Source organism: Melopsittacus undulatus, chromosome 8, assembly GCF_012275295.1.
Source record: "Melopsittacus undulatus isolate bMelUnd1 chromosome 8, bMelUnd1.mat.Z, whole genome shotgun sequence".
Lineage (NCBI taxonomy): Eukaryota > Metazoa > Chordata > Aves > Psittaciformes > Psittaculidae > Melopsittacus > Melopsittacus undulatus.
In genome coordinates, this window is record NC_047534.1 from 2,972,662 (window position 1) to 3,000,084 (window position 27,423).

General features: G+C 53.4%; 1 protein-coding gene across 4 annotated transcripts in view; it reads left to right on the forward strand.

Moving 5' to 3' along the window:
• The first annotated feature begins 14,442 nt into the window (after positions 1-14,442).
• Positions 14,443-27,423, forward strand: part of PEMT (phosphatidylethanolamine N-methyltransferase) — a 40,338-nt gene continuing 27,357 nt past the window's right edge. For 2 of the 4 annotated variants that reach the window (XM_034065446.1, XM_034065447.1), the window contains exons 1-2: positions 14,534-14,657; positions 17,449-17,556. In XM_034065446.1, the coding sequence (XP_033921337.1) occupies positions 14,568-14,657; positions 17,449-17,556 (198 nt within the window). In that variant the 5' untranslated portion in view covers positions 14,534-14,567. Of the gene's footprint in view, positions 14,488-14,533; positions 14,658-17,448; positions 17,557-27,423 lie in introns of those variants that run through there. The other 2 variants (XM_034065448.1, XM_034065449.1) reach the window with 2 other exon arrangements.

Here is a 27,423-nt window from a genome sequence, read left to right on the forward strand (position 1 = left end):
AAGATGCACAAAGATGCTGGTGCCTCAGGCATCACCTGGGAGCAGCTGGAGCTGCTGGATCAGGACCTGCTGATTTCCCTGGATAGGCAGGGAACCATCACCGGGATAAGCCATGGCCAGTTGGCAAGTGTGACCTTGCAGCATGCCAGTACCTGCAGCTGCCTCCCAGCTCCAACATCACTAGTGTGGGCTTGTTGGGCTGTAAGCTTGACAGTGAGGTGTGGAGTTTGACAGTAAATCCAGCTGTTTATCCCACTGTCTGTTCCCAGAAAACCATGGAAGATGATGAATCCGGCATCATCCTGCTCCATCACAGCATCAGTGCAGTGCAGAGACCCATCCTTGCCATGGGGAGGGGTTGGCTTAATCTGTTGGGTGCTTTCCTTCCCTTCTAACAGGCAGCAGCATCTCATCCTCCAGCCTTCTGCTGCATCCACAGGGCTGCTCCCAGAGCAGGGGGGGAGCTGAGCGGGATGCAATTGGAAAGAAGGCAGATTTTGATCCCCTGCCAAGCCCATATGATCCCGTCCAAGTTCACACTGGCAGATAATGAGCTTTAATGAGCAGGCCACACTAATTGGTAAGCGATCCCAGAACCGTCTGTGGCAGAGGCGAGGGAAGAGCAGCTCTGGATAAGGAGGGGGCAGCATTCCAGAGGGTGGGAATGGGCTGGGGCTGCCCCCAGCATGGGCTCTGCCTGCACTGCTGCCTGTGAGCACTGCAGATAGGACCATGAGTGAGGTTTCTAAGCATGAGCAGGGTTTGCAAGCCAGGACCACAAGCAAGATGTACAGGGTCTCTTCCCAAGCTGCTTCACAAACATCACCAGGGTGAGATGTATGGGCAGGAAGAGCCATGGGGATGGGAATAGCCATGCTGCCTGCTCCAAGCTCTTTAGGGGGTGAGAAACAGGATGCAGGGAGATGGAGGGGTTTGCACTATGGGGTGATGAGCAGCCAAAGGGCAGTTGGCATCCACAGCAACTTGGACCCGGAGCAGGGCAGGGTGAGCCCGGGTGATCCATGGGGCACAGCCAAGGCAGTTCTGATTGGAGATCACTGTAAATTCCCTTCTCCAATGGAGTGGGAAAATGCTATTAAGCTAATACAACATCACGGGGAAGGACGTTCTGCCTGTAATTGGGCTGTGATGAGGGCAAGGACCAGGAGATGACAGTGATTGGGGCGGTGGAAGCACAGAGCAGCTCAGCACACACATCCATGCTTTGCTGTGCCCTGCCTCAGTTTCCCTGTGTGGCCAAGGGGCAGTGAGCTCTGCTCCAGCAGATTCACACACAAGGACAGCAGCAGCATCCTGCATCCCGCATCCCCTGGGTACCACATTCCCTAGGAAACAGGAACATGAGCACCTTATTTAAATAGAGGGTGTCCAGGGGGGTGGATGGAGCTGGGATCACCCAAAACGTGGGATGCAGGCTGGGAAGCAGCATTGACTGATGTCCATGCCTATGGAAACCGGGATGGCGGCTGATGTGGGTGCTGGTAGCAGAGGGAGGAGGATGCTCATCAGCTGCCTGGGGATGCAGGGCTGGCAGGGGTGAGGTCAGCCAGCACCCCAAGGGACAGGGCAGGGGGGGTATAGGACTTAATGGGTGTCCCCATTAGCAGTAATTAGCGGGGTCACCCCAAAACGGGATCAGGACAGGCTGGGGAGCTCAGTGATGCGAGTAGGAGTTTGGGGACCCCCCCAAGGAGCAAAGGGGTGGCTTGTACCCAGCTGCAGGCGCCGTGCTCCTTCCCAACACTAAGTGGCAGCCTCTGCCCGGCTATGGGGCAGCAGCACCCTATGGGGGGGGGGGGGTGTCCAGCACCCTCTGGGTCCCATGGTACCCAACCGGGGTGACACGGTGGGTCCTGGCAGGGGATGTCCTCACCCATGCCATGGGTGACAGTGCTGCTCGGGGTCAGAGCGGGGCAGCGCTGCCTGCTAGGAGGGAGATAAGAAGCAGGGTTGGCAGCTGTTGGTACCATCTGCTGCATCAGAATCACAATGCACGAAGCAAACAGCGTCTGGGGACAAACCCTGTGCTGCTGAAGGCAAAGAGGTGTTTCTGCTGCAGGTAGTGACCCGTTTGCAGGGCTGGAGAGAAGAGCAGGGATAGAAACGAGTGATGGGAGCTGTAACCTGCCTGCATGGTTGTGGCTATGGGTCTTGTGCTGTCTAAAGTGCTGATACGTGGGGAAATGGTGCTTTGGATTCTCTGCAGCACAGAAACCCTCAGTCCCATGCTGAGCAAGGTCCTGCAGCCTGTTCTGCACTAATAGGACATGGAACCATAGAACAGTCTGGGTTAGAAGGGACCTTAAGGCTCATTCGGTTCCAAACCCTAACCCTAACCTTCCACTAAACCAGGTTACTCCAACCCCCATCCAACCTGGCCTTGAATGATGCTGATGGGAGGTCAGGATGTTCCGAGCCCTGGTCTCCCCCAGCACATACACCTAATGCAATCCTGTGCGTATCTTATCAATCAGAGCAGGCTACATTATACATACACCTCAATTCTGTAGCCACCTAAGGGGGATAAATGCAACCCACAGTGCTGGGGACAGGGGCAGCGATGGTCACTCAAGGATGTGGTGGCTTTGGGTAGGACACAGGCAGTGATAAAGCAGAGCTCTGCTTGCTACCTGACAGCTCATACACATGTAAACCCCTTGGTGCTGGGGCTCCATCACAGCTCATGCCAGGCTCAGCACCACTGAGTTGGTTGGCACACCTGCTCCACACTCATGCCTTCCAATTCCAGAGCTTCCAAGTGCTCATCACCATTCACCCCACTGCAAATGGAGCTTGCTGCCTGCTCATCCTGTCCTGCATCACCTGCATCTCCTACAAGGGAAATGGGATACCTGCTAAAGCATCCCACAGAGTCCTGCAGGAACCCAGCCTCCAGCAGGCATAGGAGGGCTCCAGGGAAACCTCCCTGGCATCCAGTAATAGCACTCATGGGAATGGTTTAAAGCTGCTCCAGGGGAGGTTTAGACTGGACATTTAGGAAGCATTTCTATACAGAGGGTGGTCAAACACTGGAACAGGCTCCTTAGAGAGGTGTTGATGCCCTGAGCCTGTCAGTGGTGAAGAGTGTTTGGACAGTGCCCTTTGTAACATGATTTAACTGTTGGTCAGGCCTGAAGTGGGGCTGGATGATCATTGTAGAGCCCTGTCAGTGGAAACAGTCTGTTCTACTCCATTCCATTCCATCCTATCCCATTCTGTTACATTCTATTTTCCATTCCATTCTATTCCTGTCCTATCCTATCCTATCCTGTCCTGTCCTGTCCTATCCCATCCTGTCCTATCCTATCCTGTCCTGTCCTGTCCTGTCCTGTCCTATCCAGTCCTACCCTATCCTATCCTACCCTACCCTACCGTATCCGTCCTGTCCTGTCCTGTCCTATCCCTATCCTATCCCATTCAATTCCATTTTCTGTTCCATTCTATTCCATTTTTCCATTCCATCCTATCCTATCCTGTCCTACCCTATCCTATCCCATTCTATTCCATCCTCTCCTCCCCTATCCTGTCCTATCCTATCCTTTGAAACTCATTCCCACAACCACCTCAACCCCCCTTTGCCCTTACCCATCTCCCTCACCCCCCTGCCCCAGCTCAGGCTGCTGAGCTATTCCCATCACCACCAGTGGATTTGTGGCTGCCTGCCTGGGCGCAGAGGGCAGGGATACTGAGATGAACCACCCAGCATCCCCCCTCCTCCCTGGTGTAAATCAGCCCTACGCAGCCCATTCCAGCTGCACTGATTTACACCAGCAAAAGGACACTGCAAAGTACAGCCGTGATTTAGGAATCCCATTAGGACCCTTCCACTTCTGCAGCAGAGGAGGAGCAGGTCGGTTTGTCTTCTCCTCCTGGAGAGGAGGATGCAGTGAGGAGCAGGGAGCAGCCGTTCCTTGGATCAGTGCTCAGAGAGCATGGATTCATCCTGGGGAGGTAAAGCCTTGCCTATGATTTATAGCAGGCAGGAGGAGTTGGTCCCATCTGCTACCCCAGGCACCTACTCGCTCTTTTATATTAGAGCATGACAGCTAACAGTGAGAAACAGCAGAGCTGCAGGAGAAGTGGCTTTCATGGGGAGGCAAAAGCTGCAAGGTGGTGGGAGCTGAATCTACCTCCATGGAGAAGAGATGAGCATCACGTTGTGTAAAGGGAGAGGGAGGCAAACAAGCCCTAAAAGTCACCCAGAAGGAAAGAAAATCTCCTCTTGATGTTCCCTCATCCTCCTTTCCCAATCCTTCCCCTGATTCCCATTTGAACTAAGGGCATCTTACCCTACGTGATGCTTTGGTGCAGAGCACAGGCACACAAATCACCCTTCAGCCAGGCTAACAAATGGCTAAACAACAGCAAAGGCACTTTGCAGCATCAGTTTCTCAACAGATTTAGCAGCAGACTGGCTTTTCCAGTGCAGCTCTGCCTCCGGTCGCTCTATGCAGCCTCCATCATGTACCACCCCCTCAAGGAAAGGAGGAAAGCAGTTAAAACAGCTCCTTGAGGGCTGCTGTTGCTCTCCATGCTCTGATTTAAAGGCCAAGCAACTAGTGCAGGAGGATGGCAAAGCACTTCCAGTGGTGCTCAGGTAGGAGGTGTACTGCTGGTTTGGGATGCTAAGGATGGGAGCAGGCAGTGCTCAGCCTGGTGAAGGGGTCACAGGCTGCAGGTCCCATTGGTGGGAAAGGGATGCTGAAGATGAGGAAGACCTCTCTGGAGGATGCAGCTGGAGAAGATGAGCATTGGTTGGGTGCTGAGTGGCCTTATTGAGGAACACCTGGAAAACATCTGGATGTGGGGTGGTTTGCACTGACATAGATAACAGACCAGCTTTCTGCCTGTGCCTTGCTCATCTCAATGGCCTCGATGGTGTGGGCTTCTCCATGCACTTTGGGGGAAGGTCCCTGCTGCATTGCCCCTGCAAAGAGCCAGGTCCCACTAAGCACAACCTTTTCCATCTCACCTGGGCATCCCCAAAGGCACCATTGCCTCTGGGAGCAGCACATCTTCCCTCCATCCTCATCCCTGGAGGTGGGGGACCCACAGGATCACCCCTTCCCCATCACTGCTCACCTCACAGCTAAAGAGCTGTTCAGAGACAGCTGATGGAGGGGGGGAAAGGAGGTTTTAACCCAGGACTGGCAGCAGAGAAAAGGCTTTTCTGTGCAAGTGTTAATTGAGATAAATTGAGCCTTGGGGAGATGATTTGCATTTGCCAAATCAATCACTTGCTGCTCATCACCCTGGTGCAGTTTGTGCACAAGCTGCTACTTGGCTTGGGCTCGTGGCCAGCATTGAGCTTGCCTGGTGTTACACCCCAAAACACACTCCTGTTTCCCTTCCCAATGGCTTTTACCTGTTTGCCCTGTCCCAAAGAACAATGAGATGCTGGGATGATGCAAAGAGGTTTTTCCAGCCCTTTTCTTGCCTTCTCCTCTCTGTGTCTTATGGCTTTGGGGTCCCCCTCATCCCCACATCCCCCTTCCCCAGGCCTGCAGGGACACAGCCAGGGGTGTCTGCACCATGGTGGTGCCCTCCCAGCACTCTGTTTTGGGGGTAATTTAATGACATTTCAGTTCCTTTATGCAGCTTGTTGTAACAAATGCCCTCAGGTTGGTTTTTAATGATTAAACACATTACATACGTGCTGCTGTGCCTGGGGGTTATCCATCCTCCCTTCCCCTTGCCTCTGCTGATGGCAGCATCCGATTGGGCTGTCCCAATGCTCAGCACTGTCATCAGCTGTGTTTTAAGGGGTGAGATGGAAGCTGCGAGCTATAGGAGGGACCAAGGGCAGCCCATGCACATCCCCAGCATCCCGGGTATGGTTTGACCTGCATGGACCAAATCTTTCCCCACCTCCATCATCCTCCCCTGTTTGAAAACAAAACCCCAATGGCTCATGTCCCACTCCAATGGCTCATTTCCCACAGTGCCGGAGCTGTGCCAGCAACCTTGAGGAGCCAGGAACACACTGTCCCTATGGAGAGACTGCCTGAAAAGTCAAGGCCAGGCTGGTAGTGCATCAGGATTTACCTCTATCACACTCATAATGCCACAGCCTTTGCCATGTGCCCTTGGCCACATCCCTCATTCCCCAGGGATGATGATGATGCTATTTGGAGGTGGAGGTAGGGGGGAATGGAAGTGTGATGGAGGGATGGAGCAGGATGCTGCCGGCCACACACTGTGCTCCTGGCAAGGCTGTGAGCTGCAGGCTTTAACACTGCTCCTCCCTCCTGGTCCCTGGGATTAGCTTAATGGCACAGGGAAATAACAGGATGGAAACTCACTCCCCTCCAAGCACTAAAAGCCCCGTTTCAAGGTTAATTGTGTGCCCTGTAGGAATGGCTTTTGTGAGCTGCAAGGGGCTTAATTAGCATCGTCTAAGCCAAGCAGACAGAGCGTGGTCCAGACCCATGTGTGCCCCCAAGCCTGTTCTCCTTGGTGGGGAGGTGAGAGAATGCAGGCAGCTTCCCTTCCACCTTGTGGGGCTGGATTTGGGGCTGCTCATGAGACCCTGAGATGCTCCTTGACAGCTTCAGTGCTCCATCCCTGCACCCCTGGTCCTGTGTTTGATGCTTTGTGAGCCTGCGTGCGTCATCCCATCATGCCGTAAGCTGATGGAGCAATGGGAAAGCATCCGGATGTGACCACATGTGGAACATCCAACATGGGGGGTGAAAATGAAGCCAGAGGCTTGCAGTGGATGCAGCACAACTCAGAGTCCTGCACCATGGAAGCGATGCCTGGCAGGGACAGCCCATCCACATCCACAGCTCACCCATTCCCAGCCCAAGGCAGATGCTTCCCATCGCAGCATCCCAGCAGCTGGAGGGGGAGCAGCTCCTTGGGGGTCCCCACACAGGGTCCCTGTGCCCTGGATTGGAACCATTGACTCCACTCCACTCCAAACAGCCCCTGAGCTGTTTCCCATCACCCGGCATCCCTCCTCGCCACAGAGCCCATAGGGATAGCCATGACCTTCTATGCAATCCAGGCCAGGAGGCTCCCTGGATGCCTGCCCGTCTGGGCTGGAGCAGACCTTGGAGAGGAGCAGCCTGTTGGGATTTAAAGTTTTCCCTATACGGAGAACCTCATGTCAGCCCCTGCTAAACCCATCTGCTGCCAAAGCCTTCTCCATGCTTCCAAATGGATCACCATCCTCACATCCCTGCCATGGGGATGCAGCCGGTGGGTGCTTTGTCCATCCCGAGCTCCCTGCTCCAGTCTCTCCTCCTTCCCCTTCTGCCCTTTGGCTTCGATTTCTCCCTTTGGCTGCCGATGTCTAAATGGGGCCTCAAGGGACTCCCCACCAGCAACAACAAACCAGAGCAGCAAACATCCTTCCCGACAGCCCCACTGCCCGGGCAGTGACCCACAGCCCCGACAGATGCCCTTTCTATGGGGATCTGCAAGAAAACCCCAGTTCTTGGCATGGGCAGGCTGCAGGCAGGGCCTCTGGCAAAGGGATGGCTGGAGTTGTGACTTCCAGGTGGGTTAGGGCTTCTCTGGGTATGGGAAGAAGGAGGGATGCATGGAAGGAGGACTGGAGACAGCATCTCACCCTTAGGAATAAGGCATCAAGCACTTAAGCAAGTTAAACAGCCTGGTTTAGGTGGATAAACCCCAGACCTTTTCTTTCAGGCCCTGTTTGTGACAGTGCAGAGATCAGTTTGTGCTCAGATGTTCTTCATCTTATATAAAGGAAGAGAATGAAGAAGTTGGCTCCAGCAGCTTCTTCATGCTCCAACAACTCGAATCAGCCCCCAGCAATGGCACCAGCTCCCACTCTGCCTATAGGGAGGGTTGTAGCAGCAAAACCTGGTTGCTTGATTTGGGGGGTCCCTATAGAGAGGTGGTTGGTGATGCTCACAGCTCAGCCTCCCCTCCTCCTGCTGTGATTCAGAGCTTAAGACTCACAGTGGTGAAGAACAATGTATGTTTAATTCATTTAAGGGAATTAAGCTCATCTGTGTCTGACTACTCCCATCACCTCCACTTCCATTAACACCTGAGCTGCTTGCCTGGCTTCCTTTGGCTCTGGAAGAGATTCAGCATTACAGGGAGACCCATTTCCTGCAATTCCACAAATGCCAGTGGCTGGAGAGCAGCAGCAGACCCCCTTCACCCCATCCCCATTGTGGGGGGGTACTTCTGGCTGCCCACATTAGTCCTATGGGCACCTTCCTCCTTATGACTCCCTTTTCATGGATGCACAGGGAGCTGGCAGCCCAGGGTCCAGCCAAGCAGGACCAGCTTATCCCTATGGAGGAAAGTGGAAACCCATTCCTATGGGTGGAAGTGGAGCAGATTGCCCTTGGGATGCACTGAGGAAAAGGCTCTGCTGGACTTCAGCACTCTGCTTTCAATATCAGCCTAGCACAGGGTGAGTGTGATGCCCAAAGCAGAGTCTCCCTGCTTAGGGGCTGCTGTACCCCTTGCCGGTGGGACACAGGGACCAAGCTTGCTGACCATAGGGCCTCTGCCTTACTGGGGTCCCCAGTCTTCTTCCTATCTTCCTTTTGGGATGCTTCTGTGATGCAGCTCATAAACAGCCGTGAAAACAGAGGGGAAAGAAGAGAAGATAAAAATAAACAGCATCAGGAGTGGGTTTGAAGTAAACAACAGCAACACATCAAAGAGGAGGCAGAGTGATGCTCTGCAGGGGTATTTATAGCCGGCTCTGTGCTTCCATGGGATAATGCCCCATGGAAGTTTCTTCCCTGGCTCACGCAGGAGTGTGTCTGTGTCCAGGACCTGCATGTCAGCCCTTCCTTAGGGGTGATCCCGGGTGGTTTAAGCCAGGAGGCAGAGCACATCCCTACAGCTTTGGCTCCAAACCCAGCTCTTTGCTGAGCTCCTGCTGCGGTGGCCATCATGCATGGCACGAAGCAGCCCCCATTACCAGGCTTTGCCCCCCATTGAGTCCTCGATGAGGGTTCTTTTCTCTCTGCATCCCTCCTGGGTGCCACATCTGAGAGCCAGGCTGATTGCTTGGGAACAGACAGAGCGAGGGATGAGCAATGGCCATGGAGGTGATGCTGGGTGCTGTGACTCAGCTCCCTTCCATCATCCCTGGTGCGGTGAGCATTAGGAGAGCGTCTGGATAGCTCAGCATCCAAAACCTGGCTGCTTGGCTCATTATATGTGGCTGGAGCAATGCCCTGTATTCCTGTGCTGATGATGTCTTCTGGGGGCTGGTTCAGTCCTCTGTACCTTGAACCATACAGGTAAAGGGGCTTGGGGTGTGCAGGAAGGGTTATAGGTGCAGTGAGGACCAGGCAGCATTAGGGAAAGCTGCCCAACCTCTTTGAATGGACCCATGGGGCAATAGGGGTTGTTTCCCACCTCCAGCATGGGACATCTTGTGGGCAGGGGATGTGGAAGCAGTGCCCTTTACAACTGCCTCCTGCTCTGGGAAGCCTCAGCCTCTCTTAAAGCATCTGTCCCCATAAGAGGTGCTTAGGAGGGATTTGAATGGTTCGGGGGATTTAGGGCTTTGGGGGAGAGCAGATTGGCAACAAAGCCTCCAGCCAGCTGCGCAGAGTCAGGACCCTTGCAGAAGAGGAAGCCAGAGGGATTTCCATCCCAAAACCTCCTTGCAGAGGGATTTCCACCATCCTGGAGCCCCAAAACCTCATCCCTCCTTGCAGCATCTCCCAGGCTGGATGAGCAGCAGGCACAGCAGTAGCTGCTCACCCTCACTGCTGCTCTCTAATCAGACACAGGCTTTGCAATTAAGCATCACAGAGTACCCCGGGGACAGAACCTGCTGTTAGAGCCCAGCTCAGACATGGCTGGGGAGGGAGAGACCTGATTTCCCACTTAGCAGACAGGTCACGGGCAGCGGATTCATTGATCCCAGAAAGCAAAGGCTCTGCTTCATTAGAGCCATGCTGGTGATGAACTCAGCCTCAGGGAGCAGGGAAGCTGTTGTGAATCCTTCCCTAAGTGCTGCTTCCATTGGGTTCAGAGCCCTGATGCTGGGAAGCTCCTCTGCCTGCTCCTTGCTGCAGCACCCATCACACTTGTGGCTCTGGGAATAGGCTGAGGCTGGAAAGATGCACTTTAGAGCCTCTGTGTCTGTCCCCTCCCACTGTGCTTCTCCCCACTGATGCATGACAAGGGCACAATGCCCTGGGTTAAAGCAATACAAGCTGTGGCTCTTGCCAAGGCAGAGCACTGGGGCAAAGCCACCCATGTGAAGTGCTGGAGGGGTTCCAGAGCCCAGGGTGTTTGCAAGGGGTGTTCATCCATAAGCAAAGCCTTAGGAGAGCTGGTTTGGGTGCAGGCAGCACAAAAGCAGGGCCGAGAAGAGGCAGCCCCAGGCCATTGGGGCACAGTGATGTTTGGCAAGAGGCTTATGCAAGGTCCTGCCCTGAACCAACCTTGTGCATGTAGTGTGTTGAATGTAAAGGGGAATGTTCCCCTTTTCCTGCAGGAAGGACACATCCTGCCCTATCCTCTGTCTCTGATTTGCCCTCCCCAGGTCAGTTCTCCCCAGAGGGAGGTTTCCTCACTGCCTCCTGCCAACAGTTACTGGCAATAACTTCTCAATGCCCTTCAGTGCAGCTGCTCCAGGCAGCAGATGGGATGTGGGCTGTAGCTGTGCCAGGCTGGTTGCTCTGCAAAGCCTGCTGCAGGATAAGCTGGGCTTAGGCAAGTAGCTCCATCTACACCCAAAGTTCCCATTCCCTCCTGGAAATCACAGAGCACCAGGTTGGAAGGGACCTTAAGGATCATCGAGGTGCTATTGAGAGACCTGTTGAGATATGGGTGTCGTTAATGGGAGCACAGTAGGAAGAGCATCACTAGGGTTGAGCTGGAACAGTGTCCAGTGCCATCCCCTTCCCTGCATCACAACTGCACATCACGATAACAACACCCACAGGTGGAAAAGCAAGGGAAGGATTGAGAGCCTTTAACATGGAGACTTTCCTGGAAGCTTTCCTGGTTCTCTGTGTGAGGGCAGGAAAGGGGTTTAAGGAGGTTTCTGTTCCATTGAATCACACTCAGGTTCAGGGCAGGGATGTGTCACCCTGCTCTGGTGGGTGTTAGGGCTTCTTGCTGCTGCTTCTTGTCCCACCCTGTGGCACATCACAGGGCTGCTGTTCAACAACTGCTATCAGGGCAGATCTCGCGGTCCCAAGCATTTGGCTCCTGTTTCTGGCTCACGCTGGCACATGGAGGAGCTGGAAGCAAAGCATCCTCTTCCCAGCCTGGCTTTCCATTAGAGAACATCTTGGGTTTTGTTGAATCACAGAATGGGTTGGGTTGGAAAGGACCTTAAGACCATCCAGTTCCAACCCCCTGCCATGGATAGGGGCACCTTCCATTAGAGCAGGTTCCTTATATCCAATCTGATCTTCCCTTGTTTTATGTACGGAGCTTTCTGCATCCCTGGGCATTTAAGGGAACTCTAGGAGCATCTGGGCACAGAAAGAAGGGAAGGAACAGCTGCCTCTTTGGATTTACAGGGATCAGCATCCTGAGTGAGTTCCCAGCATTAAGCAGGGTGTAACTGGGAGCAGAGTCTGACTCACATCCCATATGTTCCCAATCCACCGCGTTCAATCAAGCCTAATAAAATTGATAGGGGAGCATTGAAAATCTCGTGATTAATTCTTTATGATCTGTAATAGGGGAGCTGTGTGCCAATTACTCGAGTAAATCATTCATCAGAATATAAATAGAGCTAACTTCCAGCACAAACACTAAAGGATTTCCACTAGGATTGCAGGGCTGGATTGCAGCATTGCACCACTGGTGACAGCCTGTTTATCTCATGGGGACAGAGGAGTATCTGTGATTTCAGCTCCATGCTCCAGTGTTGTTTGCTTCTCTCTAGGTTTGCAGTGCTGCCCTTTACCATGCGGTTCCACGTTCCATCCTTGATCTCCATGACCCCTCAGCCCGAGCCCTGGCATGTTTACAAAGGTTAAACCCCCAGGGTTTATTTCAGAGCAGGTTTGGACGTGTGGACCATGACACAGCGCTTAGGGAAGGGGATAAACGTGACCTCCATCAGCAAGGGATGGTGCCATGGGGGGACCAGATTGCAAGCTCTGCTATGAGCAACCTGGACCACAAGCAGAAAGCAGCCCTTGCTGGTGACCATTGAGGCTTGATGGGGACAACCATAACGTGGAAGCTGCGGGTGCTTTATATCCCCTTTTTCCCCTTTATCTCAGCAAGAAAACTAATCCTTTGGCCTGGAAGCTTTCTCTTTGGCTTGTAAGAAGAGATGTCCCAACCAATATCCCATTTCTATGGGGAAGTCACCCAACAGCGTTCCCTGCACTGGATTTCCACATGTGGAGTCCCTTGGCTCTCCTTGTGTTTGAAACTGCAGCTTCCTAACAGCGAGCATCCTTCATGGCCTGACACACACATGCACTGCTGGTCATAGAATCATGGAATCACAGGATGGTTTGGGTTGGAAAGGACCTTGGGATCATCCAGTTCCAGCCCCTCACACCAGACCACGTCACCCAAGGCTCTGTGTAACCTGGCCTTGAACACTGCCAGGGGTGGAGCATTCACTACTATGAACACGTGAAGCACATGGAAACCCTCCAGTGCTATTGCAGGAGATGCCAAGAGGAGCAGTGGGGGTTGCATGATCCCTGTCAGCTCCCCATTGCATCCCATTTCCCAACCAACAAGCTGGATCCTGGTCCTCACCCAACAGGGATGCTCCATTATGAATGGCTTTATTTAAGTGCTTTCTGCACACAGGGACATCTGCAACTCAATATTCATCAATGACCTCTTGGGGCTATAGTGGGATTTCAAAGGGCACTGGGAAGGGACTTGGAAAAGCCAAGGGCAATGCCCTCTTCCTCAGCTTGGTGCCTGGAAACAGGGACCTGGATAAAAGGCACTCCATGGGGACAAGGGGAGGGATGGGGACACAAAGAAAAGCCCTGCAGAAAGCCCTCGTTGTCTCCTTCACAACTGCTGGATGTTTCCAAGGCGGGATGGAGACCAGTGTGGAGCAAACACCCCTTGTCCTTAGGTGCAAAATGTTCCCTGGACAGGAGTTTTGGCAGCAGGAATGGTGTGGGTGTGATTCCCTGCCCCAAACACAGCTGAGCACAGGTAGGGCACTGCAGCACGTGCCTTTACTGGGTGCTTACAACATGGGGTGACAGACAGATGTGTATGTGACAGCCTAGCTCTGCTGGCCTTGAGTGAGCACCCCTCTGCACCTCCTCATTGCCCATCCCTCCCTTCACTGCTCCATGTCCCTCATCCAGACCCATTCCTCCTCCCAGCCTGCCACAGCATCCTTGTGCTTGTCCTTGCTGCAGGGAAGAGGTTTCTCCCTGCTAATTCCCTCCCTGGAGGACCATTTCCTCCCCTATGAACACAGCCCTCACTGCTGTCCCCCCTGCATCCCCTTAGCATCCCTGCTGCCCCAAGCACCCAGCTGGTGGGACTGACAGAACAAACATCCTCCCATCTGCTCCGGTGCCCCAGCCAGGGAGATGACACAGGGATAATCACACACTCGGCACAGCAGAATTATCCAGTGCGAGGGAGAAGAGGCTGGAAGCAGCTGGAGAGCATCCGTGGGGAACGCTGCTCCCACCCACCACAGCTCCTGCATCCCAAACTGGTGCTGCACATTATACTGGGAATGGAGGGGTCCAGCTCCATATACACACCCCAAGCAGCAAGTATGGAGTAAGGAAAGCTGGATCCCCATGGAGCCAAGAGCTGTAGCTGGGATGCTCTGGGTCTGTGAGGCGCATCCTCTAATGATGCCATGTTACTGTGAAGGGCTTTGTGTGATCCATCACATTTTCAGTGCCAGGGCACAAGCATTAGGACATCCCATTAGGGATGGACACCTCTGGGATGGTCACTTTGCAGCTCATCCATGAGGTTCCCTTCAAATCAAACTCCTTTTTGAACTGAACGTATTTCCCCTCAAAAGAGGGCCTGTGGAAGGGGATGGTCCATGCACAGACCCTCATAGGGGATGCACAGGCAGATCCAAACTGCATCCCACGTGGTGGCATCACCCAGCAACACCCTGCAGAGAGTGAAGAAGAGAAATTGTATTTGTTATATCAATAACAGCCATTACAAAGCCAACACTACACCTGCTGATGGGAGTCACCTGCACTGATTTGCTCTTAAACCACCCGACTCGATAGCTTTGTTTTGGCCTCGAATGAGTCACACTGGGCAAGCAACACCTCATTCCCACAGCTGGGAGGCCAATGGAGATGGATCCTGGCCCCTGCCCCTGCTGTAAACCCCCCATAGGGGCAGCGCAGTCAGGGGTCTCAGTGCCGGCCCCTATGCACCCGCTCCCCCCGTGCCCGATGGACCGAACCGCAGTGGGGGGGGTGCGGGTGTCGGGTGCCGACCGTTGCCGTCCAGGGCCGAAGTCCGTGCCCAGCGGCGCTCCCGCAGCCGGCCCCAGCCCGCACCGGAGCCCAGGTCAGTGCTTCCCGGAGCCGCCGCTCCGGAGGCGGGACTACGGCTGCCGGCAGCGCCGTTCCCCGCGGCCCCGCTCCGCCATGGCCGGGCTGCCGGGGCCGGGCCGGGGCCGGGGGCGGCCGTTCCCCCGGGAGTGCTGCGAAGGGCTGGGCGGCCTCGAGTACGGGCAGGTAACGGCGGCGGCACCGGGGCCCGGCCCGGCCTGGCAGTGCTGCCGCTCGGTACACGGGGAGGGACCGGGGCCGATTCCCACCCCCCCCTTCCGCCTCCCGGTCCGCGGCCTATGGCGCAGGTGCAAAGGCTCCGGGGTGAGGGATGGGGGTTCCCGCAGCAGGAGGGGGCTGTACGTGGGGCACAGCCCGGGCTGCAGCACCCATGGGTGCTGGGTGGTGTCAGTGGGTGCCGGTGGGGCTGCCGTTGGGTGTTCGTGGGGCTCTTGGGTGCCTGTGTGCCTCTCAGTGGGTGTTCATGGGGCTCTTGGGTGCCCCTGTGGCTGCCATTGGGTGTTCATGGGGCTCTTGGGTGCCCGTGTGGCTCCCATTGGGTGTTCATGGGGATCTTGGGTGCCCATGTGGCTCTCATTGGGTGCCCATTTGGTGCCCATGCGGCTCTCAGTGGGTGCCCGTGTGGCTCTTGGGTACCCATGTGTCTCTCAGTGGGTTCCCATCTGGCTCTTGGGTGCCCATGTGGCTCCTATTGGGTGCCCATATATCTCTCATTGGGTGTTCATCTGGCTCTTGGGTGCCCACGTGGCTCTTGCTGTGGCCCATGTGGCTCTTGGATGCCTGCGTAGCTTTTCTGGATGTGGGTCTCTCCAGATGCCCACGTGGCTCTTGCCCAGTTGCCCTGTGGCTCTCACTGTGTGCCCATGGGGCTCCCATCAGGTGCCCCTGTGGCTCTTACCTGGGTACTGATGTAGCTCTCACCCGGTTCCCCCTCTGGTATTCTGGGTGTCCATGTGGCTCTCACCCAGTTGCCCCTGTGGCTTTCACTGGGTGCCCATGTGGCTGTTACTCAGATGCCCTTGTGCCTCTGGTCCAGTTGCCTTTGTGCCTCTCACTGGGTGCCCATGTAGCTCTCACCCTGTTCCGCCTATGGCTCTGTGGGTGCCCATATGGCTCTTACCCAGTTGCCCATGTGGCTCTCACTGGGTTCCCATGTGGCTCCCATTGGGTGCCCGAGTGGCTCTTTCTGGATGTGGCTCTCACTGGGTGCCCTTGTAGCTCTCACCCTGTTCCATCTATGGCTCTTTGAGTGCCCATATGGCTCTTACCCAGTTGCCCTGTGGCTTTCACTGGGTGCCTGTGTGGCTCTGGTCCAGTTGCCTTTGTGGCTCTCACTGGGTGCCCATGTAGCTCTCACCCTGTGCCTCTCTGGGTGCCCATGTGTCTCTCATTAGGTATCCATGCAGCTCTCACCCTGCCCAGCTTTGGGGTTACAAGCAGGCAGGCAGCGTTTGCTGCAGTTATCGATCACCCCTCGGGGAGGAGGGGACAAAGTTGACTGTTCTGTACTTGTCCGTGGCTGTCCCAGCCTGTAGGGACAGCTCATCCTAAGGGGTTCCCCTTTTAGCCCTGCAAGCACACAGCAGGCACAGGCCAATCCCACTGCCAGGCACGCATTCGGCTGTTGAGGAGGAGGGAAGCAGGTGAGTGTGGTGATGATGCTGCCAGCCAGGAGTTAGTAGGTCAAGAAGCTTTTGTTCAGCCTGTGCTGGTTCTGTGCTCAGTGCTGTACAGGACAAGAGGCAAGAAGTCCTGGTCACAGGGTTGCAGTTGGAGCAGGACCAGGCAGCAACAGCCTGGGTGCACAGCTGGGTTTGGAGGGATGAGGTCTGATGGCTAAAGGGTTGCTCAGGTGAAGGGAAGGGAGGATTTGGGTTGGGATCAGGTTCTAAGGGCTGTTCCCATCATAGAATCTTTCTCACTGGCTGCGTTTGGGGTACCTGGAGCAACTGGACATGACCTGGGACAGCACAGGGTCTATTCCCAAGCCCTTTGCTCATGGCTATGAGAGGCACCAGGTTTAGCAGCCATGAATCTCTGGTTCCTTCTATGAACCTATGAAGAGCAGTGGGAATTTCTCTCCTGGACTAGCAAGGTGGAGCTGATGCCTTTTCAAACCGTTCCTGTTCCCTGCATCCGAAGGACTTGCAAACACAGCTGTATTTAGGAAGCAGAAACTATCCACATCCCGCTGTTGTCTTGGGTTTGATTCAAGCCAGGGAAGAGCTTGGGCTGGGCTGTTTTGTCCTTTGTTTTCCAAGTTTTGGGGGAAAAATACATAGGAAAAAAAGGAAGGTGCTGAGTGTTTTTCAGCTAAATCCCACTGCAGGGAGGAGAAGCAGCAGGGCTTAATGCACCTAAACATGCTGACAGCATCAGGGAGCCCTCCTGGGGAAAACTGCTCTTGCTTAAGAGGAGAAAGGGGAAAAACTCAGAGCTTTAAGGGCTTTTTGTTGTTGTCATTAAGGAAGACAGGAAAGTCTATTGCAGCTTCCAGTGCAGCTGCATCTCCCTTCACTGTGGAAGGGGTTTGCATTGTTCTTACTTTATGGAAGGCGAGTTTGAGGCTGCCACAGTTCATTACTTGGAGTTACCATGTGGACCAGCATCCCTGGGACACAAACCCATCCCTGGGGATGCCAAAGCACTGGGAGCACGCTCAGGTTGGCAGCTGCCCCATAGGGGCTGGTGCTTGTCCCCACAGTGTCCTCAAAGTGCTCATGTCCTTCTGAGTGCTTCCTAAGAGCCCCCTCAGGGATGTGGGGATACAGCTTGGAGGAACCCCCATCCTTCCTCTTGGCTTTGCACCCTGAACTATGCATTGCTTGGGGCTATGGAGAGATTCATCTGCTCTTGCAAGTCAGCTTGGTTTGGGATGAAGTGCCCCTTATTTGGGTCCAACATCCAGTGTCCCCATTGGATCTTGCACCCCCAGTAACTGCCCTTCCCTCCCCAGGTGGATGTGACAGTCATGGCATGGCTCTTCGGCTACGTGGATGTGACTGACTCTGCCTTCATTGTGGCCACCCTGTCCATCGCCTTCAATCCTCTCTTCTGGAACATGGTAAGAGCTGTTTGTGCACAGCCACCCTGTTGCTTTTACCCTTCCTTTGCCAGCTACAGTGGGGTTTCCTTTTGGCCACGCTGGAGGATAAACCTCTTTTGGGGATGTCTGCTGGGCTTGTGGGGTGACTGGTGCTCAGTTATTACAAGTGGAGCTGTGCTGCAGAGAGAACTGCTTGGGCTGGAGGTGTCTGTGATGTGTGTCCTGGATGAGGTGAAGGTGGGACTCGGTGTGGGATGCAGAAGGAATTAGGAGCTGAGCTTGGGAGATGGAGCAGAGGAATCAAACCTGTCTTCTCCTGCACCTCCCACCCCAGCAGATCACCACTGGGACTGAGCATAAATGGCATTAACCCTCTGCATGGGAGGTGTTCCCTGCTGCTTCCCCCTGAAATGTGTTGGTTGTGTGGATGGCAGGAAGTAAAAGCAGCCAAAAATTAACCTGAAGCAGGGATGCTGCTGTGCAGTGATGCTCGCTGTCTATGTGGGTACTATAGCGCTTCAGGAGCTGAGACTGGAGGAGTCTTCACTGCCCTTTACCCCTGGGGTGTTGCTGCTTTCCTGCACCAGCAAGGAATAATCATGTCCAGCCCCATTTTGGAGCATTGCAGAGCCAAATGGGAAGCCCAGGCTGGCTACAGCAGTGGGGCTCCCACCCCGCACAAGCCAAGGTGGGAATGAAGCCTTCTCATGGACACGGGATATCATTCCAGCCATGATTCCCAAACCCGCCCACCAAACACAGGGATGGGGGGAAGTCTCCTTAACAAAGGCCTTGTTTTTGCAGAGGGGGAGGATTCGGCTCTCTCGGAGTGCGGGGGCTTTAGGGATTGTCTCATGCTGGGCTTTGGAATAGCGCGGCTCTCTTGGCTCTGAGTCACTTGGGAAGCCTGTGTCGGAGCTCTTTGTTGCAGCCTCCCTAATTCCTCATGCAAGTCGTTATTAGGAAGCCTCACGGTGTCTGAAACGCGAGCTAGAACCTGCCACATTATTTCGACTGCAGAGTCATCCTTTAGCATAAAGAATCAATGAGTGAGCTTCAGGATGTGGTTTCCCGGGGGGAAGAGATTGGCTCCAGTGACAATGCTGCATAAAAGGGAGAAGGGGAGGGGGGAAAAAGGCCTTTATTAGGGTCTGCTGCTATGCCTGCAGCTTGGGAACAGAGCGTGGCTTTTCTGGATCAGGAGTTTGGCTGCTGTGAAAGGCCAGGGAAAGCTGATGGAAGAGCAGGAAGTTCATTGCGTTGTGTTGTCCCCTTCCAGCGTCTGAAGAGCATTGCCGTTGGCGGCAGGTGGCACTGCAAGCAAGACATGCAGGGCTTGAGCCTGGGAGCAGAAGGCATCAATGCATGGCTTTGCAATGCCCAACTGGTGTGTGGTGGAAGGCTCTGGGGAGGTGAGCGTGGCACTCGGTGTTGGCCTGGCTCTCGCAGTCCCTGTGCCTCCATCCATTCGCTTGCTGTGCCCCAGCATCTCCCTGCTGTGTTCAGGCTCTTGCAAGGGGGATGCGGGACCTGCAGCACTGACCAAGCCCCTGCTATCGGGTGTATTTGAGCATCAGTGGCCACAGCCATCCTTGGATTTTCCCTATCCCACTTCCTTTACCTCCTCCACCATCCTTCTATCCATGTGTGTCCCCTGCCCATACCCAGCCAGCAGCTCTTCATTTTCTACATCCCTGCACAGGCTTCCTTTGTCTTTTGCTATTTGAGTTCCTTCCCAGCAGCTGAGATCACTTCTGCATCCGAATTACTTTGGGCTTGCAAGAGCTTTAGTGCAAAGACTGGATTGCTGTGCAGTGCCAAGCACTCTCTGCTCTCTGTGCTTTGTAAGTAATACAGGATCCTGGTCCAAAACCCTCCTGAGCATGAAATTCCTGGTTTAGGGAGAAATTGGGTAGGGATGCATTGGTTTAGTTCAGTGCCTTAATTCCCCATTTCTGCTGAGCTCTGGCCAGGTCTGCCTCTTGCAAAGGGTTGTCCTTACTGTGCAGAGCCTCTGAATAAGTATGTGGTGGGGAAACCCCAGCTCCATGCAGTGCTTGGCTGATGGAGGAGCACATCTTGAGGCCTTGAGCATCCTGAGCTGTTTGCCCTGGAAAGCACCAGGGATAAACCCTGCAGGGTTTGGGGATGAAGCACATTCCCAGGGGCTATAGAGGAGCTCCAAAGTAACCTTTGATGCTCATGGGGTCAATGTGTGTACCTCTGTTAACAGAGCAATTGCAGGACTCCAGCCAGGCTGGATGCTCCCTCCTGTTCTCCACAAGGCAGAAAACCTCTCCAAAAGGCCTCAGGACTCCCAATTCTCACCTTTCCTCCCTGCAGCCATTCCCTATGGGTACCATGAATGTCACTCCATGGTCACCTCTGCCTTTCCCCACCCCTCTTCTGCTTCCACCCCTCTATGCCAGTTACCATCCTGCCTGTCCATCGGTGGCTCCTGGGTTATGCTGTCCATGGCACAGCTTGGATTTGTTCCTCTGCTCTGGTTTTGTCCTTGTTTTCTCTTCCTCGTGCTGTCTGTGCTTTCCCACCCACCGTGCCTGTTATGAGAGGAGCTGCTGGGAGCCATCATCCTGCATCAGGCAGGGTGCAGGTGAGGTCCTCAAAGGCAGGAACAGAGCTGTTTGGGAATGAAATCACTTCAGCTTCCCCAAAGGTGTTCAATGCACTGGGAGAGCTGAGCTGTGGGGCTGTAGTAGGCACATTGCTGTAAAACATTAATGAGGTCAAGGCAGCAGAAACTACAATAAATCCCATCTGTGTTTGGAAAGCCATGGAATGACGGGAGAAACTTCCCATCCCTCGGTAACGAAGGAAGGCATTAAATAGCAGCTCCTTGGGGACAAACACTTTGAGGCCAGGAGAGGCAGATAACCTGCATGTGGGAGGCTTTAAAGAGCTCGTTGAGCCGTGGCACATGGGGACATTCTAGGAAGCTGGAAGGTTTCTGACCCTCTCCATAGCAAACAGGCAAGTGGCGGAGCCATGAGGCAGGTAGGCTGACGTCTGCCACCACACGAGTGAGTTTCAAGTGGGAAGCGCATCCATCAGCAATCCTTTTCTTGGATCCAGGCTCTTCAAAACTGCTGTCTGGCGTCAATGGACTGATTTAGAAATGGCACATCTTCAGCCTGCTCCTCCTCTCCCCTCCGCTGACCCCTGCGCCAGCCATCCTCATAGAGCAAACCCTGCTTCGTGTCATTTAGTGTGGTTTTAAATAGACCCCATCAGACAAATATGCTTTTATTCTTCAAGGTTGCAGCTTTTCCTGGGGAAGGTAACAAGATCTCAGTTCGAGACTTCTGTCAAGGGCTTAGACTGCATGAGGTTTTCATTATGGGAGCAGTTGCGCAGGGAGCGGGGCTGACAGCGCCTGGCTCCTGATGGATGTGAATCTCTTGGTTCATTTCTTTTTAATTTCCCATCTTTTTCTCCTTCTTTGGAGACCGCAGGGATCTGCCAAGTGGATGGGAAGTGCTTGTGCTGGCGGGAGGGGGATGTTTGCAGCCTGATTTCATCTACCCCTGACCACTTCTTGCTAAACCCGGAGGAAGGTGCCTGGCCCCAAAACCTCCCCACGTAGCTGGGAAGGGGCCAGAAGCTTGGATGGGTTGGGATTCAATCCTCAGCAAGCCTTTTGGGGACAGGAGAAACCTGCTTGATGCTGGGGGGGGGGGGTTCAGCAGCAATCACTGTCTTACAGAAGGGAAGGATTGAGCAATGGATTGATGGTGGTGAGTTAGCACCTGGCTGGGGAAGAGGAATTGCAGGGTGTAGAATGGCTGTGTGAGGGCTGGTTAGCTGAGGTTGATGGGGTTGGGAGATGAATGAGTTGCAGTGATACACTGGTCTTTTCTGGCCTTCACATGCTGCAAACCTCAAGGGTTTTGTGGGCTCTGCAGAAAAACAGCCCTCAGCCATCTTCTGGAAGCTGCTTTTAGACCCCATTGCAGACGCCCCGGCCCAGTGACAATGATTATCTGCTTATAACAGATGCTAGATCAATAGCGGGCCTTCAAGCTACGCTGCTAGGCAATTGACTGCAGAAAGTGCTTCTTTATTGGGGTAAAGCTGGGCTTGCAATGGGGCTTGGATCCGCTCTTACATATCCGGTCTGAAAATGTCACTGCCAGCTCTGATGCCTTTCATCCTTTGTGCAGGGAGAGGACGCACATTATTCGTAATTGGGCTCTCTACCAGGCAGCAATCGCCGTGTTCATTCCCTACAATGCCTGGGAAAGAGCAAGGATTTGCTTGCTTTCTATTTTTCCTCCTCCCAAACAGCATTTAGTGGCAATTTAATTCCAAGTGACTGGGTAATACTTCCCACTCGGGCAACGAGGCCTTTGCAGTGATGCTGTAACGCATGTGGTGAGCGGATGGACAGCATCGATTCTCCAGCTGTCTTGTAACAGGGTGAGTCCTGGCTGGGTGTATAACACTGTGCCTGTTTGGCTCCTAAATTTAGCTCTTCCAGCATCTTGGCACTGCTGTGAGCCACATAACAGGTACCAAAACTGGGTCGCATCCTTCTGCCTGCTGGCTGCAGTGACACAGTTAGGAGTGCTGTCACCTTGAGGGAGAGCCACATCCGTCGTCCCAGTGCTGCTTCCCTGCAGCCTCCCAGCAAGGGGTGGTGGTGTTTGCATCTAAATCCTCCTTTATAGAGCTCTGCAATGTCTTTTTATGATGTCCTTGCAGGCTGAGCTGCCTTTGATGAGGGGAAATGTGGAGTTCAGCTTGGCTGAGCTGAGCTGCTTCATCCGTGTGTTGAGCCAGGCATGGTCTCAGCCTTCAGGGCTGGAAGAGGATGGTGGTAATCCTTTGAGCAGCTGCCTGCCTACCACGCATGTCTCTAAACCAAGGTCAGAAGCTGCCTCTTACCTCACAGTCCCCTATAGATCATGGTCAAGCTGACCCAAAAAGCAGCCTCCTCCTTTTCCTAAGCTTCTGTAGCATGTTTTTCTAGAAACCCAGGGAGTTTGTTGTATAAACTGGACTTGTTCTTGTTTGCTGGTTTAAAAATAACCCATGGGCTGCTGGCAGCCCTGCTGGAATAAGTCAGAACACGCGCAAAAGGTGAAAGAGACTAGACTTAAGCCAAGAGTCTTGTTTTCATATGCATCAGAGGATTAACTATACACCCTAGAAGTTGGGAAGAGGGCATTTCCTCTCTGTCCCACTCCATCCCCATTGTGCCATGCTGCTGAAGGATGTTAGTGTGGTTAATGGCAAGTCTATGACCACCTGTATCCCATGGAACAAGGCAAAAAGCGGTGCTGGAGGCAAAATAGGAAGTAGTAGGATCTACCCAGACTGGGAGGCATGGAAAGCAGCAGCTCTTCCTGCATAGCCTTAGGCTTTGGCATCATTTGTGTGTAGCCCTTGGGCCGGGAGCTGCTGGAACCCGGAGAAGGGAACTCCATCACCTCCCCTGGGACATCCCTATCCGGGGGCTGGATGGGTGCTTCCCAGGTTGTGTGCCTGCCTGCAGATGGGAGCCGGGTGTTTCCCGTCTGTGCCCTGGCGCAGGCATTCAGCAGAGCCTGTCCCGTTCCCAGAAGGATGGGATCTCCCAAAATAGGCTTTGACGAAGAGCTGCAGACAGACGCAGTCTGCTGGGTGCTCTTGGGAGCTTATTTCTGTAAGACCCTTCCGGCGTGATGCAAATCCATCTCCTGGAGACTCACACTGGGAGGGAGGCGTTGGGGGTTCATGCTGGGGGTGCTGGATGTGCCCGAGGCACACAGGGATGGCATCCCAAAGGAAATCCATCCTCATTTCCTGTTTTCTCCCCCCTTAGTGAACTCCAAGAGGACACTTATCTCCCATGGCAGGAGTAAATGGGTAGTAAAGGAGGTTAGTAAATCAGTAAAGCAATCCCCTCCTTTTCTTTTCCAACTATAGTGTGTCCCCAGTGAGACATGGAGCTGGAAATGGCAGGAGCATCCCACATCCTGCTCTCTTGAGTGTGAAACCAGATCCCTCAGCAGCCTCATCACAGCGGTGCTTGGTGGACAGTGGATCCTGGTCGATGTTAGGAGCCTTATCTCAGTTAAAGCAAACGAGTGTCTGCCTGCCCTATTCAGCTCCCTTACATTCCCCTTTCTAATGGCAAAGCTTTAAAACCCCTCTGCACCAAAGCTGAGTTTTGGAAGCTGGTGCTGATGTATTACACTGATGGAGGACATGGTCTATGGACATGAGCATTAGCTTTGGTTGATCCATTGCAGTGCTCTGGCTGTTCAGAGTGAGGGGCTTTGATTTCAGAGGCAAAAGGAGGGGTGGGATGAAGCAGCCCTACCCAGCAAGCCTGATTTTCCCTTTCCCTGCCAAGCCATCCAGACTTCCATGCTGGCTCACGTGCAGGGAAAGGGCAGCAACTCCCTTAGAAGATTCCAGAAAAGCTGGAAGCCCAAGGCTTGTGCATGTGGCTTCATCCAATCCCCCTGATCTCCCAGCAAACGCTAGGGTCAGGGAGAAGAAGGCCACTGTGATCCCATGTGTCACTGAAATCAGGAACCTCCACAGTCCATAACAATCACCTGGATTTGACAATATCGTGTTTGGTGTTTTCCCCTTGCAACCCCTTTTTTGTCCCTTCTCTTTCCTCCTCCAGACCAGGGATGATGCAGCCGTGGGCTTGTTCCGCAGGTTAGGACACTCAAGCTGCTGCCTTGTCTGGCTGAAGGGTGTTCACTCCCTGTCTGAGTGGGTACAGACACTGTTGGTGTGATCCTATTTGTGCTTTGGGGAAGAAAAAGCAGCTCACAGACCCTGAAGTGAGTGACACGGAGATGGGTTTGAGCAGTTCTCTCTGCCTTTAGCTGTGGTGGGGAAGCCTCACCATCAGGGCTTACAGAACGCCTTCGTCACCTCCTTTGTGCAGTGGGAGGTTTGCTCATTATCTGGCTTGTGCTTCGCTTATAAAAGAAGCTGTAATTGTAGCAGCTCCTTGCCATGAAAGCACAAAGGCATTTTCAGGGAAGGAAAACGTACATGCAGCTTTTGTGAGCCTTTACAGTACTCCTTCTGCCTTCCTTGCTCGCCTCCTGCCCTTTCTCCAGCATCAGCTCTGTGCCTACCTGGTGCTCAACGTGACTGCCTCTGCCTCGAGCCTCTCTTTTGCTATAGAAATGCCTCTTTCAGAATGAAAGACTCGAGCATCCTCCTCCGTATTGCTGGGTGAAGAGCAGAGGGACCCTGAATCCCCCACATGCAGACGGATGCTCCTATTCCTGCCTCTTCCCTCAGAGCTGTGTTTTCTGCGGTGAGTCCATCAGCAGGTGCTCAGTCTGCAACATTCCAGGAAGGATTTTGAATGGGGAAGAAAAAGCCCCATCTGTCTGTGTGTGATACACGCTGCACTCCTAACAGGACTGGAGCGATACCAAACCACATCACCTTGGGGCATGCGTAGCTGTTCCTATTAAAAACTGGATGAGCTCAGACCAGAGCCAATATTTTTAACTCTGAAACATTCCTATTAAGTACCCTTTCCTGTTTATTTTTACCAGGACATTGTTTTAATGACTGCAGAGTTACTCATTTGATTCCCAAGGCTGGGGAGCAGCAATGAATTAGTTTCATTCTGAGCCTTGGTCATGCAGTCCTAGTCAGGATGTACTCAGCCAAAGCAAATGCATTGCCCAACTGAGGAACACGACTTTCCTGCCTGTTCCTGTCAGGCTGTGGTCCCTGGTGTGGATGTGCCTGGATCCTGCCCATGGCAGGGGGTTGGAACTAGATGATCTTTAAGGTCCCTTCCAAGCCAAACCATTTGGTGATGCTATGACATGCTCAGCCTCCCACATCCCTCTGTGCAGGGCTGTGGAGCTAAAGGCTAAGAGGGTTTGAGCACTGAATTCAAGGCTCATATGTGCATCCCAGTGTTCAGCTTTGAGGCTACAAAAGCAGGAAGGAGCATCCCTGAGGTGCAGATCACTGGGTATAGGGGTGATGGATCATTCCCTCAGCTTTTGGGTTTAGTTTCTTGCATTGAACAGACCCCATGGGACACATGGCTACACCCAGAGGAGCCCCAGTGCTAACACTGAGGGGTTGGATGGTTGTGTTTAACCCTTCAGGCTGTTATTACCTGTTGTGCCTCTCGGTTTGAACATCTCATCCCCAAGCAGAGGGGAACAGAGAGCATTACATAAAGATCAAATTGTCCCTCTCTATTGTTGGCCACCGGGACGACAGCAGCATCGCAAACATGAGTGTCCTCAGCACTGTGGGAACTGTTCCCAGGGAAGGCTTAACACGGAACGTGATATGTAGGAGCAGGGAGAGGACTGGAGGCCCTCCAGCTGGAATCGGTGCTCCACCAGTGCAACCAGTGCCTCTTTTCCACTGAACTCTCACTATCCTGTGAAGGGGTATTGGATTTCTCTTGCATTTTCTGCTCTCTGAGGTGTATTCATCTCTTTTCTCCCCCCCAACTTTCTCCCTCCCATCACAGCCCCTGGGGGAGCAATGAGCGAGTACATGCTGTCCAGAGGATGGGTGTGTTGGGAGTCCTTATTAGCAGTCTTATTCCAGAGAATTAAACCCTCATTTCACAAAAGGGCAGCCGGAGAGTGAGGGATCTGTTCAATACAGCTGTGGGAGAAGCCAGTGCAAATGGTCTGAGACTACCAGTCCTGGCCAGTGGGGTATTACAACCAAAAGAGTCATTATTGTGTTTCTTTACTATTTAAACCAAAAAAGGATGCAGTAGTGCATGAGAACCCAGCCACATCTCCTGTTCTGTGCTGCCACTTGAGCTTCCATTTGTTTTGGGGTTTAGACAGGGCTTTAAAATGTTCCGAATCATTTCCCACTTCACCTTCCCACAACCCCACTGCAAAATGTGCCTCTGTGACCCCCGTCATTGTTGCTCCCTGCATTCATTGTCCTGTGTAATTGCAACCTGCTGCAGGACGCTGTCTTGCTCTATTAAAAAGAGAGATGCTAATGAAGAACATTGGGTACCACGTTACAGGAGAGCAAGGCTGGACTCGCTGGGACGTGTACTTGGCGTCCTGTTATTGCCAGCCTGGGCAGAAATGGTGTTTCTGTCTCTCATCACTCACTGGCTAATGATTGTAATTTTTCCTTGCTGAGAAACTCTGGGTATAATGGACTTCATTAACGGATACATGAGATGCTACCAGCCCTGCATTAGGGGGAGAGAGGAGGAAAACAACCCCTGCGTGGAGGCAATTGTGTTATTTGTTTGTAGCAATAGAAGTGATCCAGAATTAGTGTCGGATTCGGTGGGGTGGCTAATGAGCTGGGCTGAGCTGGAATCCAAGCAGACCTGTTATTAATGAGAGCAGGCTGCAATGATGGTGCCTGGGTCTGAAACCCCTCACATCAAACACAGGATCCCAGGCAGCGCTGCGATGTCTTGGCTGCTTCTTTATCTTCTTCCTTGATGTCCAGGTTGGACAGAGCCTTGGGTGCCAGGGATTAGTGTGAGGTGTCCCTGCCTATGGCAAGGGGTTAGAACTGGATGATCTTAAGGTGCTTTCCAACCCAAACCATTCTATGGTTCTGTGTGTAGATGTATGCTGATGTGTTTGCATTTTGAGGGGCTTTTGCTTGCTGATCATTCCCAGCCTTTCTCCATCCCCTTCTATCCTTGCCAACTCTTTATTCATACACTGGGTGAACTGGGGCTTCTGATTTAGTCTTTAAGCCAGCAGAACTGAAGTATTTCTATTCCCATGGTATATTTCCATATATTCCCATAGTATTTCTATCCCCATCAACCTGAAGAATTGCCTAACTTGAAATACTGGGCCATTCAGCCCCAGTTTTCAGTCACAGGCAGTGGCACAACTGCAGGGCCAGCTGGTTGAGGGCACGGTGCTGTAG